The following is a 15,220-nucleotide window of genomic DNA, read 5'->3' as shown; positions in this document are numbered from 1 at the left end:
TATTTCTTTTATGTGATGTATAATAAATATTGGTCGAGAGCTACCCTCTGACAGCAGGCGAAGATGAATATACCTATCCCAGGCACGTGTCTTAACTCTGAATAATGTTTCTTATTTTAATTCTTCTAAAGTCATTTGAAATTACAACTTTTAAATTGTTGCTATTGTACTATGTACATTCTATAGAATAATAGTTCTTAACTGGTGGTTGATCACTGATCCATGAAAGGATTTGAAGTGGTTCAAAAGTCCAGTCTTAAAATCGAATAAGTACACGGCAACGAGCTCTAGGAAAAAAATAAAAAATGCTGTTGGCTATGAAAAAAAAAATATATAATGTTTATATAGAAATGTAACTATTAAAGAAAGAGAAACTGTTTGTTAATTTATATATCATCCTTAAGCATTTGCTAATTAGTCCCTCATCGCCGAAAGTGGTTGTACCTACATAATTTATACAGGGTTAATCTTAAAAGGTATACCAGGCCGATGTAGGCTCCTGCAATCATACTCTATATTTCATTATACATCTCACCCTTAAACCGAAACACAGCTTGTAAAGCAAACTGATTGGCTGCTGAAATAGGTAAACAGAGATACTCACTACTATATGAACTTGGACAAAGTCTTTCAAAGTAGATTTTTATTCCGGTGATACTGTGATATATACAAATTTTCTTTAAATTGTATTCTATTATATGCTTTATATATAATAAAAAATAAAACGTAGAAATATACTGCAAAAATTGCATTTATTTGTATTATTTATTAACAACTACAAAAATATATTTACATATAGGTACATAAGTAAATACGTCAAGATCAAGTCCGTAGGCAACAGTCAAAGCAGTACTAGTTATTATATAAACAGCTGATATTCTTCAATCCGATCCAGGCTAGTTCGTTAGTAAAGCTGTATTGACAAACGAGGTTATTATACCTTCGAAACAAATCGAAGTCTACCCCAGACATCTCCTAAATCTCTGCGCATAACAAATATTCAAGACTAAACACTACGAAAGAATTCTCGATAACCAACATTTAATTTATTTTTAATAAAACAAATATTAATTCCATACTTGGCCATTGTAAATAAAGCTTTAGATATTATTCCAAAAGTTACATTTTTCTAAAATGACTCATATAGGCTGATTAACGGGAATAATACTAAAACTCATTCCTTTATCTTTCTACTTAGTACTAGGTGATACAATAAAGGGAATTACTCCAATATGAGGCAATTTATAATTGAATGTAATAGCCTATATGATACGTAACCTAGTACTGCACCTTTCACAAGCCGTACAATTATACTCATCCACTAAAATGACCTCGGTCATCAATACAGCTAGATAAGGGTTTCTGTTAGGGTTAACCCCATGGGTGGGCGACGCCGACCGCGGGCAGAGTATACCTAGCGACAGGCGCAGCGACTGCCACCGGCGCTGGCGCTACCACTTTAGCTATGGGAGCTGCAACAGCCACCGGTGCTGCCACCTGTTGATTAAAATTATTTACATAGTATAAATGAACATGTTTCCGCTGTCCTTTTGCTTATATCTATTAAACTAAGTATCAGATTTTATTGCAGTTTCTAGGAATAGATAGAGTGAATCAAGAGGAAGGTTTATATGTATAATATAGAAGCGAAGTCTGGGCGGGTAGCTAGTAAATAATAAATTGTCATTTAATTTCCAATCAAGGAAATTGTAGTATTATGGTATCAATATTAGGTACTAAGGTAGACTTTATACAAAGTCGTTTTTTATATAAATTGTAACATCCTTTCTGCTACAAATTACAGAGAGTCTTGAATTTTCCTTGCTCTGAATAAGACTATTATGATATTTAACAATCAGATTATCATTTAAGACATGTAAAACAAAGTTCGAATTTGTTCTGCTTGTCTTAAATTAAGACCATGCAGAATCAAATTATTTGTGATATTCTATCATTGATCAAGATGTTCTTTAAAGCATAATCAAAAAATCTCCAATGTCCAAAATGTCAATGTGAAAGACATTTTAGAAATTAAGGCAATCAAAAAACTCAAAAGTAACTGTTTCTTACCCCATGAGCGCCTCCGGTTCTCTCCACGACAGCATTAAAACCATTGATCTTATCAGCTGTGTATGTGACCCTTCTGAGGTGACCATCAGGTTCGACTAAGCTGTACGAGCCCTGCACAACGCCATTCTGCAGGGTCTCAGAAGCATCCTTTTGGTCTCCCGTCGTTGGATCTGCTACGCCGTAGGAAAAGCTGTAGGCGGGATTCGGGTCCACAGGTTCTGCTCGTACGATCTGTTCATAACATTTGACCAAAGTTACAATAGTAAATTTACGAAGGTAAATAATATGATATATTTATTATTACAGCTATGTAGTAGTAAATTTATATTATTAGGTACACCCTCTCAACTTTGTCTACATCACGCTTACTTGACATTTATCATGATATTTCGCTCAATTTACATAATATCTTTTTAAATTACAGCCTATGTGTTATTCTGATGTATAAGCTACGTTATTGTAGTTTTATAGAAATCCGTTCAGTAGTTTTTGCGTGAAAGATTACCAAACACCCATTAATACTTACAAACTTATGCATTTATAATATTAACAGATGTTGCCTACATTTCCTAATATTATATACATTTGCAGGATCTTGTCAAGTGTTGCGTTCGACTTAGACAGTTCATAACACCTCTGACTGGGATATGTGTGTACATACACGATATATGAATATACATATAACTTTTTGTAAAGACTGTTTTATTGAAAAATAGGTCTTTTCCAGAGTGACGTTATACTACTGGATTGGAATTGTCTAGTGAACGAACTAGCAATGGAATGAAAACGAAATAACTTTAGCATTAATAATAACTTATATTGGTAATCTAATAGAGAACTTTCGATTAAACTTTATAATAAATAGAACGCTTTAGATTAGAATTTCTGTCCATTCCAGTGTCTCTTAAGACATCAACCCGGTAAAAAATAAAATGTAATATTAATAACACTGGACAATTCATACAGCGCCATCTAGTTCCAAGCTAAACAAAGCTTTTGTAATGGTGCTAAACTACTGAAATTAATACTTAGATACATTTATTTTTATAAATACATAAGGAATGCGACTGCGACTTGCGACCATCGGAAAGTAAGGCACACCGCCTTAAACCGCTAGACCACTGAGGTCGTCAATTTAAAGGACACTTACAGGTGCTGCGACTGCTTTAACATAGGGGGCTGCGATGGCCGGCGCTGCTACTGTGTGGGCAATTGCTGGGGCGTAGGCGGGGGCGGCAATGGCTTGGGCGTACGCGGGCGCAGCAAGGGCTGGCGCTGCGATGCCGACGCCGCCGTAGATAACGGGCGCTGCCACCGCGGCGGCGCACGCGCAGCATAACATAAATAACTGCAAACAACGCCATTTATTATTAAGGATTATAATTTAAGAGCGGCTCATGATGATAGAATTAGTTTTTTTTGTTGAACATCTTTTCCTATACAAATAGTTCGTAGTTGTCAATTTAAACTTATCATAAAAGAACATTGTAGAATGGGGTTGACCGGAGTAAACTATTTCAAACTCTCGTAGATACAAGATATGAAATTTGTAGAACTGATTCAAATCTAAGTCTAAAACCTTATCACAAGGAATTACAAATCGATAACAATAAATAGGTATATAATCAATATATAGACAGCCACAGACATAATAATAATAACACATTTTTTCACAAAAAGAAAATCTGTCTAGTACCTAATACTTGCAAAATGAGACTTTAGCAATACCGAAAAATTTACTCCAACAATTATATAAAAAAATCATCATCAAAATACGCACAGTTAAGTGAAATTAAAACCTTCTTAAGCCAGTCGATTAAAAATACAGTCAAATTATTATATTAATTATGAGTTTCATCATGTGATGATATAGAATCCATCCATAGGAGTGCCTATGGATGTAGTTACTAATTAAAAATTTAGTTATCACTAGCGAATACTAAAGATTTCAATATCTTTTTCCAATTTAATTACATACAATTAATTATACACGTTATACCTTTCTTATGCCAGTCGATCAACGAAAAATATAAATGAATTATTATATTAAATGATGATGATGTAATATACTATATAGTAGATAATTAAAAATGATGTAACACCTAATTTTATTATCGTATTTTAGAGGCATAATTAAAATGAATATGATATATAAATGAGTACAAAAGTTTAAGAACCCTTCAACAATTTAATTATATTTTATAAAGATCATTCAAAGTGTATTTTAAAGGCATAATTAAAATTAACCTGATATATAAGTGAATACAAAGATTTAAAAATCGGTCAACATATTAGTTATATATTTTAAAAATCATTAAAAGTGTATTTTAAATGAATACAAAAATTTTAAAACCGTTCAACAATTTAATTATATTTTATAAAGATCATTCAAAGTGTAAATGAAAATGATATACAAATTAATACAAAAGTTTAAAAACCTTTCACCAATTTAATTATACACAATTATGCACCGTTCTACCCTTCAAATGGACAATTACCAACGTACCTTAGCGATCATGACTGTCGCGTGCGCACGTCGAGTTGTAAAAAGCACGTGTGACGAATCCTGCGCGGGCGCAGGTATATAAATGTTCACCACCTCACACTTGATACACATTTCGTAACCAATATATTCAACTCGTATGTCCCTATGAACTAATAGAATTTAATATGTAACTAATAGATTTGAGGCTAGGTTCATTTGTGGGTTGGCTTGTCTTATCACAAAATGTGGTCTAGAATTAATATGGTTAGATAAAGTTGATATGAACTTTAACTTCTAAAGATACTAGCTATTACCCTAAACTTATTACTACTTGCACAATATTAGTTAAATTTTTGTGAAAAAAAGTAGCCTATCATCCAGTTTGACAGTTTCGGTGGTACAGCTGTTTAGCACACCACCTTACTTCTGAGAGTAGCGGGTTCGAGTCCTCGCACGAACATTTGTATTCATGAATTTGTATCTGTATCGGTTGTCTAGTACCAATAACACTAACTGTTAACTGTTACAAACTCTATTCGCTTAGGACTAGATGGCGCTGTGAATGTGAATTATCAAAGGATATTACGATTATATTAAAAAAACCAGCGATGAATTAAAAACTGATACCATCTTTGACGATAGGTTCGCTCGATGTCACGTTGCATTCAAATATTCTCTGACACAAATTATCTAGTATCACAGCGTAACCGCAATGTTGTCATTCACGATATCTTAAACCAGAGTAGACTTTGTAAACAAGCGTCTACGTAGATACTTCGGATTTCAGGAGTCAATGGACTTCGGTAACCCATTACCATCAGATGGGCCACTTGATTACCACATCGTGGTTTAAAAAACCTCAGTCTTGCCTATTTCGACCACCAAGCAACTTGCTTTGTAAGCTGTTTTACTGTTCATGCATATAAACGACGGTTACCACTTATCATCAAGTGGTCTGTCAACTTGTTTTCCATTTGTGTAAAAAGAAACCTAGGATAATGTCATTTGGAAGTACAGTCATCGGATATGTAGGATAAAGATCAGAAATGAACAACAACGGGTAATCCTATCTCTAAAAGCGAAGAAATCGCTTTTGGATATAGGTATGTAATGGCAATTTAACAAATTACTTCGTGCTTACAAGGAACTAGAATAAATAAGGAACATCGATGTCTAATATTCTTGAAGACGGCTCATAACAATCAAATATTAGTTTAAAGTTACAATGACTATGATAAGGCCTCATTGTATTTTGTAGTTCTGCAGATATGCTACACCTCCTCAATTCCGATGATCGCGGGTTCGATTCGGCGCTCCATGCAAACATTGTGTGAGGTTAATATAATATGTTTGTATTGGTTGGTCCCAGTGCTTTCGGTGTATTTAAATATTTATTACAGTTATGTAGCGGCTATGACAAGTTTTACTAATCTTGGGACTAGATGACGTTGTGTGAATTGCCCTGAAACGAACTTCTTAGAATACCATACATTCACCTTGCGGGAGTTGAGTCCATCGTGTGGCAGAGAGGAAAACTCTGAGCAGTTCCCGGGACTTGTGATCCGGGTGTAAGTCAAAGGGGTTCCTTGCCGACACTCACTGCCTAGGAGCCTGGTAGTGCAGCTTTAGATATACGTTCTAGTACCTATATAATTTACTGCAGTTCTAGATAGGGCATGATGTTCTAGAGAGATTTGATATAATTGCATACACCTGCATAAATAAATCAACCACAAACCATTTTTAATTAATTCGTTTATTAGTTCGTAATATTTGCCATATTTATTATTATTGTGTAGAAACCTATGTTATCGCCTTAAAATAGAAATAGATGCTGTTAAAGGGGCGGAATCTAAGAAATGTCAACTTTATCCCAATTCAATTCTGTTAAAGTTAACTTTATATTATTTGTACTTGTATGTGTAAATCGAAATGGGCGAGGCGAGCAGTATTAGAAACAATACACACAAGCGGGGACAACTGCGCTTTTGTATCTAATAGTAGTACATAGATACATATATCGATAGAATGTCGAGCCGACTGTAGATTTCAGACACACGAGCCTAAAGCCTTATTGCGATGTAATTTATTATTCTATATCTAATAAAAAAAATATGTATAACGGTACCTGTACCTGTTACCTGTGTAATCTGTCTTCGCACAGGTTATTTTAAATAATTGAATTTCTTAGCTTTTCTATACTAATAAACCTTCCACTGAAATCACTTTGAATATTAATTAAATACATTGTGTAGTTTAAAAGATCTAAGCGTAGAGACTTTATTTTATACTATGAAAGATATATCTTTCATAGTATAAAATAGTAGTTGATAAAGTGTACCATGTACGCTACATTGGTGACTCTCAATGTGATAGAGGATGTTATATATTTTATATATATTTATAAGAACGTGGTTAACATTAGCGTTACCATTCCAAGGACTAAGGTGTTACTTTTTCATACCTGTACCTAATTTCATTGCCACATTTATTTACATCTCACCTCTACCTGCAAAATAAACAGTTTAGTAGAAATTTTGTAATAATTCTGTTTGTTGTGTTTGTCAAAAGGTTCTTATGAAAGAAAAAAATTTAAAAGTTGCGCGTAATGTACAATGCGTAGAGTTAAGATTCATAGTTAAGCCAGGATAACATGTGTAGACTAGGCTAGTAGTATATAAAATAGTTTTCATAAAGTTTGCCCGTATGTCACCGGTATTAGTTTAGGTTTATTACAGGGCAGTATTTTGGCGCAATGTAGGTCACATTCGTTCGCTGTTATTCCGGTAAGGTACCTAGTATGTGCAGGCTGGTTTTAAATTAATATCGGCAGGGCCGCGCCCATACGTCTGTGTTAGAGCATAATTCGAGCAACTAGTGCTTTAGATAGCACAGATATTTCGCACATTTATGAGTTTTACGATGTAAAATGTAATTATTTATTGGTAATAAAATATTATTATGAGTGCAGGTATGCCTATGTATATTCAATACGTTCCTATAATTAACACGTTCACATTAATTTACTCTTTAAAATGTCAACTTAATGGTATAGGTATGTAATATTATATTATCTGTGGTATAGGTAATAGAGACGTAGGTATTAAAAATGTAAGCTAAATCTGTAATCTATGAGATGAGAGGTAATATATTAGTCCATTCCTCTCTTTGATGGATGATCTTGTATCTCTGAATTGAATTAAACAGATACAAGATGTTACATCAGAATAACACATATAATATATATCTTACTAGCTGTTCCCGCGACTTCGACCGTTTAATTTTATAAATTAAAAGAGTTTTTCTAAACTAAAAGTAGCCTAAGTTACTCCTTATTGCATCAGCTACATGCCAAAAAAGTCCCGTCAAAATCAGACAAACAGACAGACAGTCAAAATTGTAAAAAATGATATTTTGGTATATGTACCATATTTATATTCATATGCATGTAGTAAAAATCGGTTATTTCAATATTACAAACAAACACTCCAATTTTATTAATTTGTATAGATACTTAGATTATAGGCTATAGATTTACGGCTGGTGAACCCGCGGGTGCAGTTAGTCAGATACCTATATACATAGATGTTAAGATATTTAGTTATCCTATCTTGCTTACGCGAGTGGAAGAATTTATTGAAATTTAGTATACATATACATAAATACGCATAAAAAATGCATGATATGTAGAACATGTTAAGGATTAAAAAAGACAAATTAATAGATACATAAAACAAGTATGTTGCAAAGTGGTATTCACTCTTACCAGTTTACATAAAGTGGATCTATTTTACCTCTAGTGAAAGTGTCGGAGAATATAATTTTTATTGGTGGTAGAAAATTTTCAACACTAAAACTCATATTCTTTCTGTACTGCAGATGATATAAACTAACGAATATAATTATTATTAATAACGAAATAATAAATAATCTTACTAATATCACGTTTATAACGCGAAAGTTTGTGAGTATGGGTACTACGACGGCCTGAGCCCAGGTTCGAACCCCTAGTGGTGCCCTCAGACTAAAGTCGTATCAGTAAGGCAAGAGCTGGCCTTCAGCCGCTCCATAAGTCCTTCCGCGAATTTCGAGCGCCATCTGCACTCGCCCCCTAACGTCCGGTGAAGCTGTAAAGGCCAAATGTGGTCAACAGCATTAGAGTAATCCAAAAAAAAGTATGGGTGGATGTTTGTTACTTTCGCACAAAAAGTACTGAACGGATTTTGTTGAAACTTTATCTTAATATAGTTTAACATAGACAACACAGACTTATAAATTTCACACGGGTGAAACCGCGGGCACAGCTAGTAATCCCTATTTTCACTTCAATTAATAATTCCCGAGTTGTATATTTGTTATTAATAAGATGGATTATAATGAAAATAAATAGATACATTTATTTTAATTAAAACTAAACAATATCAATCAATTCTTTTAACAAGATAACGTAACGTGAAACTTATATACGAAACTGTAATTGACAAACTTATCTAACAACTATCATTTAATAATAAGTTTCCTGCTCAACCCACTTAGAAATATTATTTCTAATCAAGTGACGCCTCATCTCGTCGCCAATTACCATGAGAAACATAAATGGAACAGCAAGGAAGAAGTCATACCATGATAATGGCTCCGTATTGAATACTTCATGGCATATAGGCAAATAAGTTGCGATCACAGCAGCTATCAAATCTACCACGATACTTACGTTCAATACATGATTCCGCATACCCTTCTTCAGAAGTGATATTCGTCTCGTCTTACAAATTATAACATCCGATATTTGAGTCCAACACACAGACACGAAATAAGCAGTCTGCGCCTTCTTTTCTATTCGTTTTCTGTCCTCATAGTACCACGGTCGTCCAAGCGTATCCTTGACGACATTTGCCCTAGATTCCCATTCACTACGAATAAATATCAAGCTGGAAGGATAAAAACCATCCTGTGCGTACACTATGAAATAAGCGTACATCCCAGCAAAAAATTGAATTAATCCAATTTGAAAGTATGCCATGAAAATAAGTACTCTATTAACTAGATGATCAGCCGATTTTCGTGGTGGTATCGACATAATGTCTTCTTCTGGGTCCTCATAGGCAAGACTCATTGCGGGTAATAAATCTGTACCAACATTTATCACCAGAATCAACATTAATGTTAACGGTAAAGGCATGCCCAAGCAAGCGTAGAGTACAAAGGGCATCATTTCAGGCGTATTTGAGGTAAGAGTGTAAGCAATTGTTTTCTTCAAGTTGTCAAAGATTCTACGGCCTTCTTTAATGCCTAAGACTATAGATGCAAAATTATCATCGAGAAGAATCATATCAGCAGCTTGCTTGGACACTTCCGTTCCATTTATACCCATAGCAATACCAATATCTGCTTTCTTCAAAGCGGGTGAATCATTAACACCATCTCCGGTAACCGCGACCACGTGTTTTAAAGACTGATAAGTTTCAACTATGAACAGTTTCTGTTGAGGACTAGTTCTCGCAAAAGTGATTTCTGTATATTTAGTTTGTGCCGCTTTAAGATCGTTTACACTCATTTTGCGGAGTTCATCTCCGGTTATAACAGTCGCTTTAAATTGATTTTTGATATGAGGTGGCACATCAGCTAGCTCTATGTGATGTTCAAAAGCATAATCATATGCTGTTGGCTGTGTTATTGTACCACACTTGCGAGATATAGCTAATGCTGTAACAGGATGATCACCTGTGACCATTATCACCTTAATACCTGCTTGCCTGCAAAGCGCTATGGACTTTTCAATATCTTGTCTCGGAGGGTCTATCATGGAAATCGCGCCAACAAAGGCAAGCTCTTCTAGAGGAAAATTTTTCTGGTGAGTATCAAATTTGTATCCAATAGGGTATTCATTTAATGGCAATTTCAGATCACAGTAACCTATTACTCTTTCGCCCATGTTCGCAAGTTTAATAAAATTGGCTTTTAATTCTTTTTTAAGCTGAGGTGTCAGCGGTTGCTCTCCCTCATCAGTATGAACTCGAACGCAATATTCTATTATAATTTCTGGTGCACCTTTCATAATTATATAATAACTTTGTGTAACTTGCATAAGATGGATAGTTATTTGATATTTGTACGCAGAACTAAAAGGTATCTCAGCAACTTTAGGATTCTCTTCACGAGTTCGAGTTGCTGATCGATTAATCTCCATATATCTTAATATAGCTGATTCTGATGCGTCGCCTAATACTTTCCGTTTGTCAACAGCTAAATTCATACTATCCTGTACAAATACAGCTTTCAGATTCAGAGAGGCTGCTAAGCATAAGCATGAATAGGAGGGATCAGATACGTGACTATGATCATTGTTATCATAAATTTTGAAGTCACAGAAAAGGTGGGACACGTTCATTTGATTCTCTGTCAGTGTTCCTGTTTTATCAGAACATATACACGAAGTTGATCCTAAAGTCTCAACTGCTTGTAATGTTTTGGCTAAACAATTCTTCTTTTTCAATTGTTTAGCAGATAGTGTCATGCAAACTGTTAATGTGACAATCAAACCTTCAGGTACATTAGCGAGAATTATACCGAGCATATATTGTAAAGCTGATAACCAACTTTTTTGAATAAAATATACCATTAAGAAAAATATTATACCAAATACGAAGGCCACCCCACATATCAGCTTAATGAAATGTGTTATTTCTTTGGCGATAGGAGTTTCTTCTTTCTCTAAACCAGTTACAAGTCCAGCTATTTTTCCTATTTGAGTCATCTCCCCTATAGCAACTACCACTCCTTTAGCAGCACCCTCAACTATGGGACATCCAAAATACACCATATTTTTGGATTCTAGAGGATTTGCATGAGTACATTCCGGTTTGTGTTGCACGGGTTCTGATTCTCCAGTCAACGAGGACATATCCGTTTTGAAGTTACTACAAGACAATATGCGTACATCAGCTGGCACTACTTCACCTCCCGTCATCTCTACTATATCACCTAGTACAACTTCACTATTGGGTATTATTTGCTTGACACCTTCGCGTATAACGATTGCATTAGGCGGCACTAACTTTTCGAATCCGCTCATGACTGCTATATTCTTAGCTTCTTGATAAAATCCAAACAGTCCAGTGCCCAGTATAGTAGCTGTAATGACACATCCCAAGTAGAGGTATTCTTTATCTGAATGGCCTCCCCCTCCCTCTGCACCTGTATCAATTTTATTAGCGCAAAAATATGCTATGAAATTGAGTATCGCACCGACCCACAATACACACTGAAACCAACCGAATAGGTTATGTTTGAATATTTTCCAGTAACTGTTGCCTCGAAGTTCTTTAAGGGCATTTGGACCATAATTTTCTAGAAGTTCCCTAGCGAAGTTTTCACTAAGCCCAGACTGGATGTTGGTACGGTAAACAGTTTCCAGTTGTGCTGGGGTTAGAAAGTGATCTCCGGTATGGGTTTCCTCTTTGAGCAGATTGAGCTCCGAGATATCGACGCTGCCGTGAGCCAACAGGCTGGGCCGCCGCGGACCTACAAGAGAAGTGCTTGAACGGCGATGTGTGGGGTGCGGCATTTTTTATATTGTAACTAAAAACTTCTTGAAATTAAAATTATTTATTCTTGATGTTTAAACTACGTCACTGATATTTTTCTTTCTTTGTATAATTCTTACCTCTAAAGAGTCTTTATAAAAAAAGAATAATAACTTTTTTTTCATTTTATACCGATATTTTGTATATATTTATAACTACATCTCAAGATTTCAATTTTAAATCTAGCATCATCACCATCACATCTAACTATCATCCACTACTATATGGATAACTGTAGGTGATACGGATATATATTACGCCAGCAATTGGCCTGTAACATTTTTGAGACCGTTAACGTGGGACGAGTCGTCCCTGACTGCATTTGTCTGTATGCGGTTGCCACTTGAGACCCGTTCTTTTCTGCCAGATTTCATTTATTATATTTGACCGTTTGCCATGCTAGCCTGCCTTTCACTGAAACTAGTATACATTACTGTCTATGCTTCAGTTAAAAGTTATTCGGATTATATCATATTTATTGTACTATCAACTATAATCATATTAATCCCTCTATGGCAATACATCGTTGCTTGAAAATAAAACTACATATAAATCTCTAAAAATACTTTTATTACAAAAAATACCTTTGTTACATTGTAATTTGTAGTACATTACATTGTAAGTCTAGCGCAGTGACCCAATGAATTGCCTTGGTCGTGTGGTATAGATACGTGTAATCAATTCATCTTAACGTAATAATTTATCGCATGTACTTACGTCTGTCTGAAATAATCATAAAAAAAAAATTGATCATAAAAAGGTTTTGTGAGCTTATCCGACAGGAGTGAACTGCTTCCAATATTCTTTTTTTATTGTAAAATATTTTCGTTTTGGGAAGACAACATAAGCTAGATATGCGTTATTAGTTCTGTTTATATACAGTTCGATTTGGTTGCTACGCCGACCATCTCTGAAGAAGACGAGACATAGTAAATAAATATGATAATTGGACTCATTCGTAACGTTTCATCAACATCCATTGCTTAATGTAACCAGACGACAAACCGACTATATATCAGCAGCCTAAAATATATATTTTTATACAAATCTATTAGTTTTTGAAGAGAAAATGTTTATACTATATTATTAGAATTTATACAAATAGAAACATTTTATTTATTTCGAAGAATTCATATAAATCACTTTCAATAGAACAACAATATATTTTTAACGAGACAGTTCATTAAGTCATTTCGCACGCGTTTACAATGTTACAACTTTACATAATCAAGGCAAAACTTAGCAATTTACTTAATCTATGAATTATATATATATATTTATCTTTACATATATTTTTTTCATAATTTTATTCTTTACTTTACAAATACATTCTGAACTATCTCTTAAACCGATATTCATAGTGGATTGAGATCTTATCGAATATCAATTTATGTACAGAAAGGCATAATGTTTCTGTTATTTTAATAGACCAATATGGTACAAATATTACAATGAGTATTTAATGCATTATACTAATTCCTCAAGATTGGACTTAAATAGGTACACGAAATCTTAGATAGTATAAAATGAAGTTTCTTTTGCTGACATTTCGCTCAGATCTTTTACGATTTCTAGTTTTTAAACAGGGTGATTCAAGAGGAAGGTTAATTTTATTAAATATATGAAAGTAACAGTATGTTCCCAATATAATAAAAAAATATTTATAACCTTAACCCTTTTATTACAATCGTTTTTCATATCGCTTACTAGCATCGAATGTAGTAGGTAAAGTAGGGTTAAGATATAATATATATTTCATATGTATAATCAATGAAATGTAAAGTAATAAAGTATTTTTCAGGTAACAAAAAAATAAAAAGAAGTTGACCCTGATCACAGGTATTTCTATGCTTACTAGGTCATGTTAAATTGTATTATATTGAAATTGTTTTTACAGAATTATTAATTTTTATTTTTCATGATCATTGACAATCAGTTTGAAACACAGCTAGTGGTGGTTGCAATCTAGCTACATCGATTGAAATACATACTTTACTTACTATTTTATCTTTCAAGTTAAGGCCAGATAACCTATATTATAATAATATGTGCTAAACACGAAACTTTAAAACTTAGAACTTAATTATAATTCAAATATACACAATACACCATTCCTGTACATGATCTTTATATACAAATGTTATTAGACTTGAGCAGTTTTGGAATATTGAGAAATATTAAACTTAAACTATAGTAAAGAACATATTACGATTTAAGTGCATTATGATGGTTATAACAGACGAGGCGGTATTACAGCCAAGCCGGAGGCGAGGGCGTAATACAGCCGAGTGTGTTAAATACGCACGTAAATCGTACGCCGTTTTTCAACACACTTGATTTAAAAAAAAACTCAACCATAAAACTGTGATGCATATTGGTAGCTTCTCCGCTATTTTATTTTTTAAATCAGCGCGCTGCCTACTGGCCATGCGACCAGTTGGTTTTACAAAAAAAATTGCAATCCTAAATATAACTTCACTATTTGCGTTTTTATGAGCTGCTTTATATATCGAAAACCAGTGAAATTTACAAAACTTTATAAGATTTTATAAACTTCACATAAATTAAAATTACATACTATGTTATACATGCAGATATATAATATAACAACAGAAAATAAGTAGGAACCATTATTTTTATTTTCACTTAACAATAATATTATGTTCACTATTATTAGTAGATATATATTTTTTATAAACAATTGCACTTTCACAAATATGACAAGAAACCAAGACCACATTATTTATATGAGCATTAACGATGCTATATATCTGTTGCATTACATGCTATTATATATAGAAATACATGAAATTCTTTTATATTATAAATACCGAAATGATTATTATATACAAATTTATACTTTAACATATATGTATATGTAGTATCAAGATTACCAATACTATGATATTCTACAAATTAATAAAGAAATCTATATTTTGTTTACTTTACATATATAATATGTTCTATATTCTACAATAAAATACAATATAGTGTTTATATATCCACTTACGTTAAATATATGCAGTTCGTTTTAATTAAGACCACTTCTTTCACTTTATGAAACTTGGTGCATGTGATCCGA

At 33.6% G+C, this 15,220-nt stretch overlaps 2 protein-coding genes across 2 annotated transcripts; both read right to left on the bottom strand.

Moving 5' to 3' along the window:
* Positions 1 to 770: 770 nt before the first annotated feature.
* On the bottom strand, positions 771 to 4,638 carry LOC131852515 (cuticle protein 21-like). Its single transcript, XM_059203187.1, has 4 exons — positions 4,577 to 4,638; positions 3,221 to 3,418; positions 2,071 to 2,301; positions 771 to 1,497 (listed from the first exon to the last, which is right to left on the bottom strand). Exons 1-4 carry the CDS (start codon positions 4,586 to 4,588, stop codon positions 1,372 to 1,374), a joined length of 567 nt encoding a protein of 188 aa, XP_059059170.1. The 5' UTR covers positions 4,589 to 4,638; the 3' UTR covers positions 771 to 1,371.
* A 4,389-nt stretch (positions 4,639 to 9,027) lies between these two features.
* Positions 9,028 to 12,119, bottom strand: LOC131852505 (sodium/potassium-transporting ATPase subunit alpha-2-like). Its single transcript, XM_059203174.1, has one exon. It carries the CDS (start codon positions 12,117 to 12,119, stop codon positions 9,060 to 9,062), a length of 3,060 nt encoding a protein of 1,019 aa, XP_059059157.1. The 3' UTR covers positions 9,028 to 9,059.
* Positions 12,120 to 15,220: the final 3,101 nt, after the last annotated feature.

This window comes from Achroia grisella, unplaced genomic scaffold, assembly GCF_030625045.1.
Source record: "Achroia grisella isolate CSIRO2021 unplaced genomic scaffold, CSIRO_AGI_Agris_v1 utg853, whole genome shotgun sequence".
NCBI lineage: Eukaryota > Metazoa > Arthropoda > Insecta > Lepidoptera > Pyralidae > Achroia > Achroia grisella.
The sequence above is the reverse complement of the archived record's forward strand: the minus strand, read 5'-3'. Positions and strand labels throughout refer to the sequence as shown.

Excerpts from the sequence above, each read along its gene's own strand:
- LOC131852515 (XM_059203187.1), bottom strand. Across the intron at positions 2,302-3,220 it reads TTAAAGCAGTCGCAGCACCT|ATCGTACGAGCAGAACCTGT; the intron begins GTAAGTGTCCTT and ends TGTTATGAACAG. Across the intron at positions 1,498-2,070 it reads GAACCGGAGGCGCTCATGGG|GTGGCAGCACCGGTGGCTGT; the intron begins GTAAGAAACAGT and ends TTTAATCAACAG.
- LOC131852505 (XM_059203174.1), bottom strand. The coding sequence starts at position 12,119 with ATGCCGCACCCCACACATCGCCGTTCAAGCACTTCTCTTGTAGGTCCG.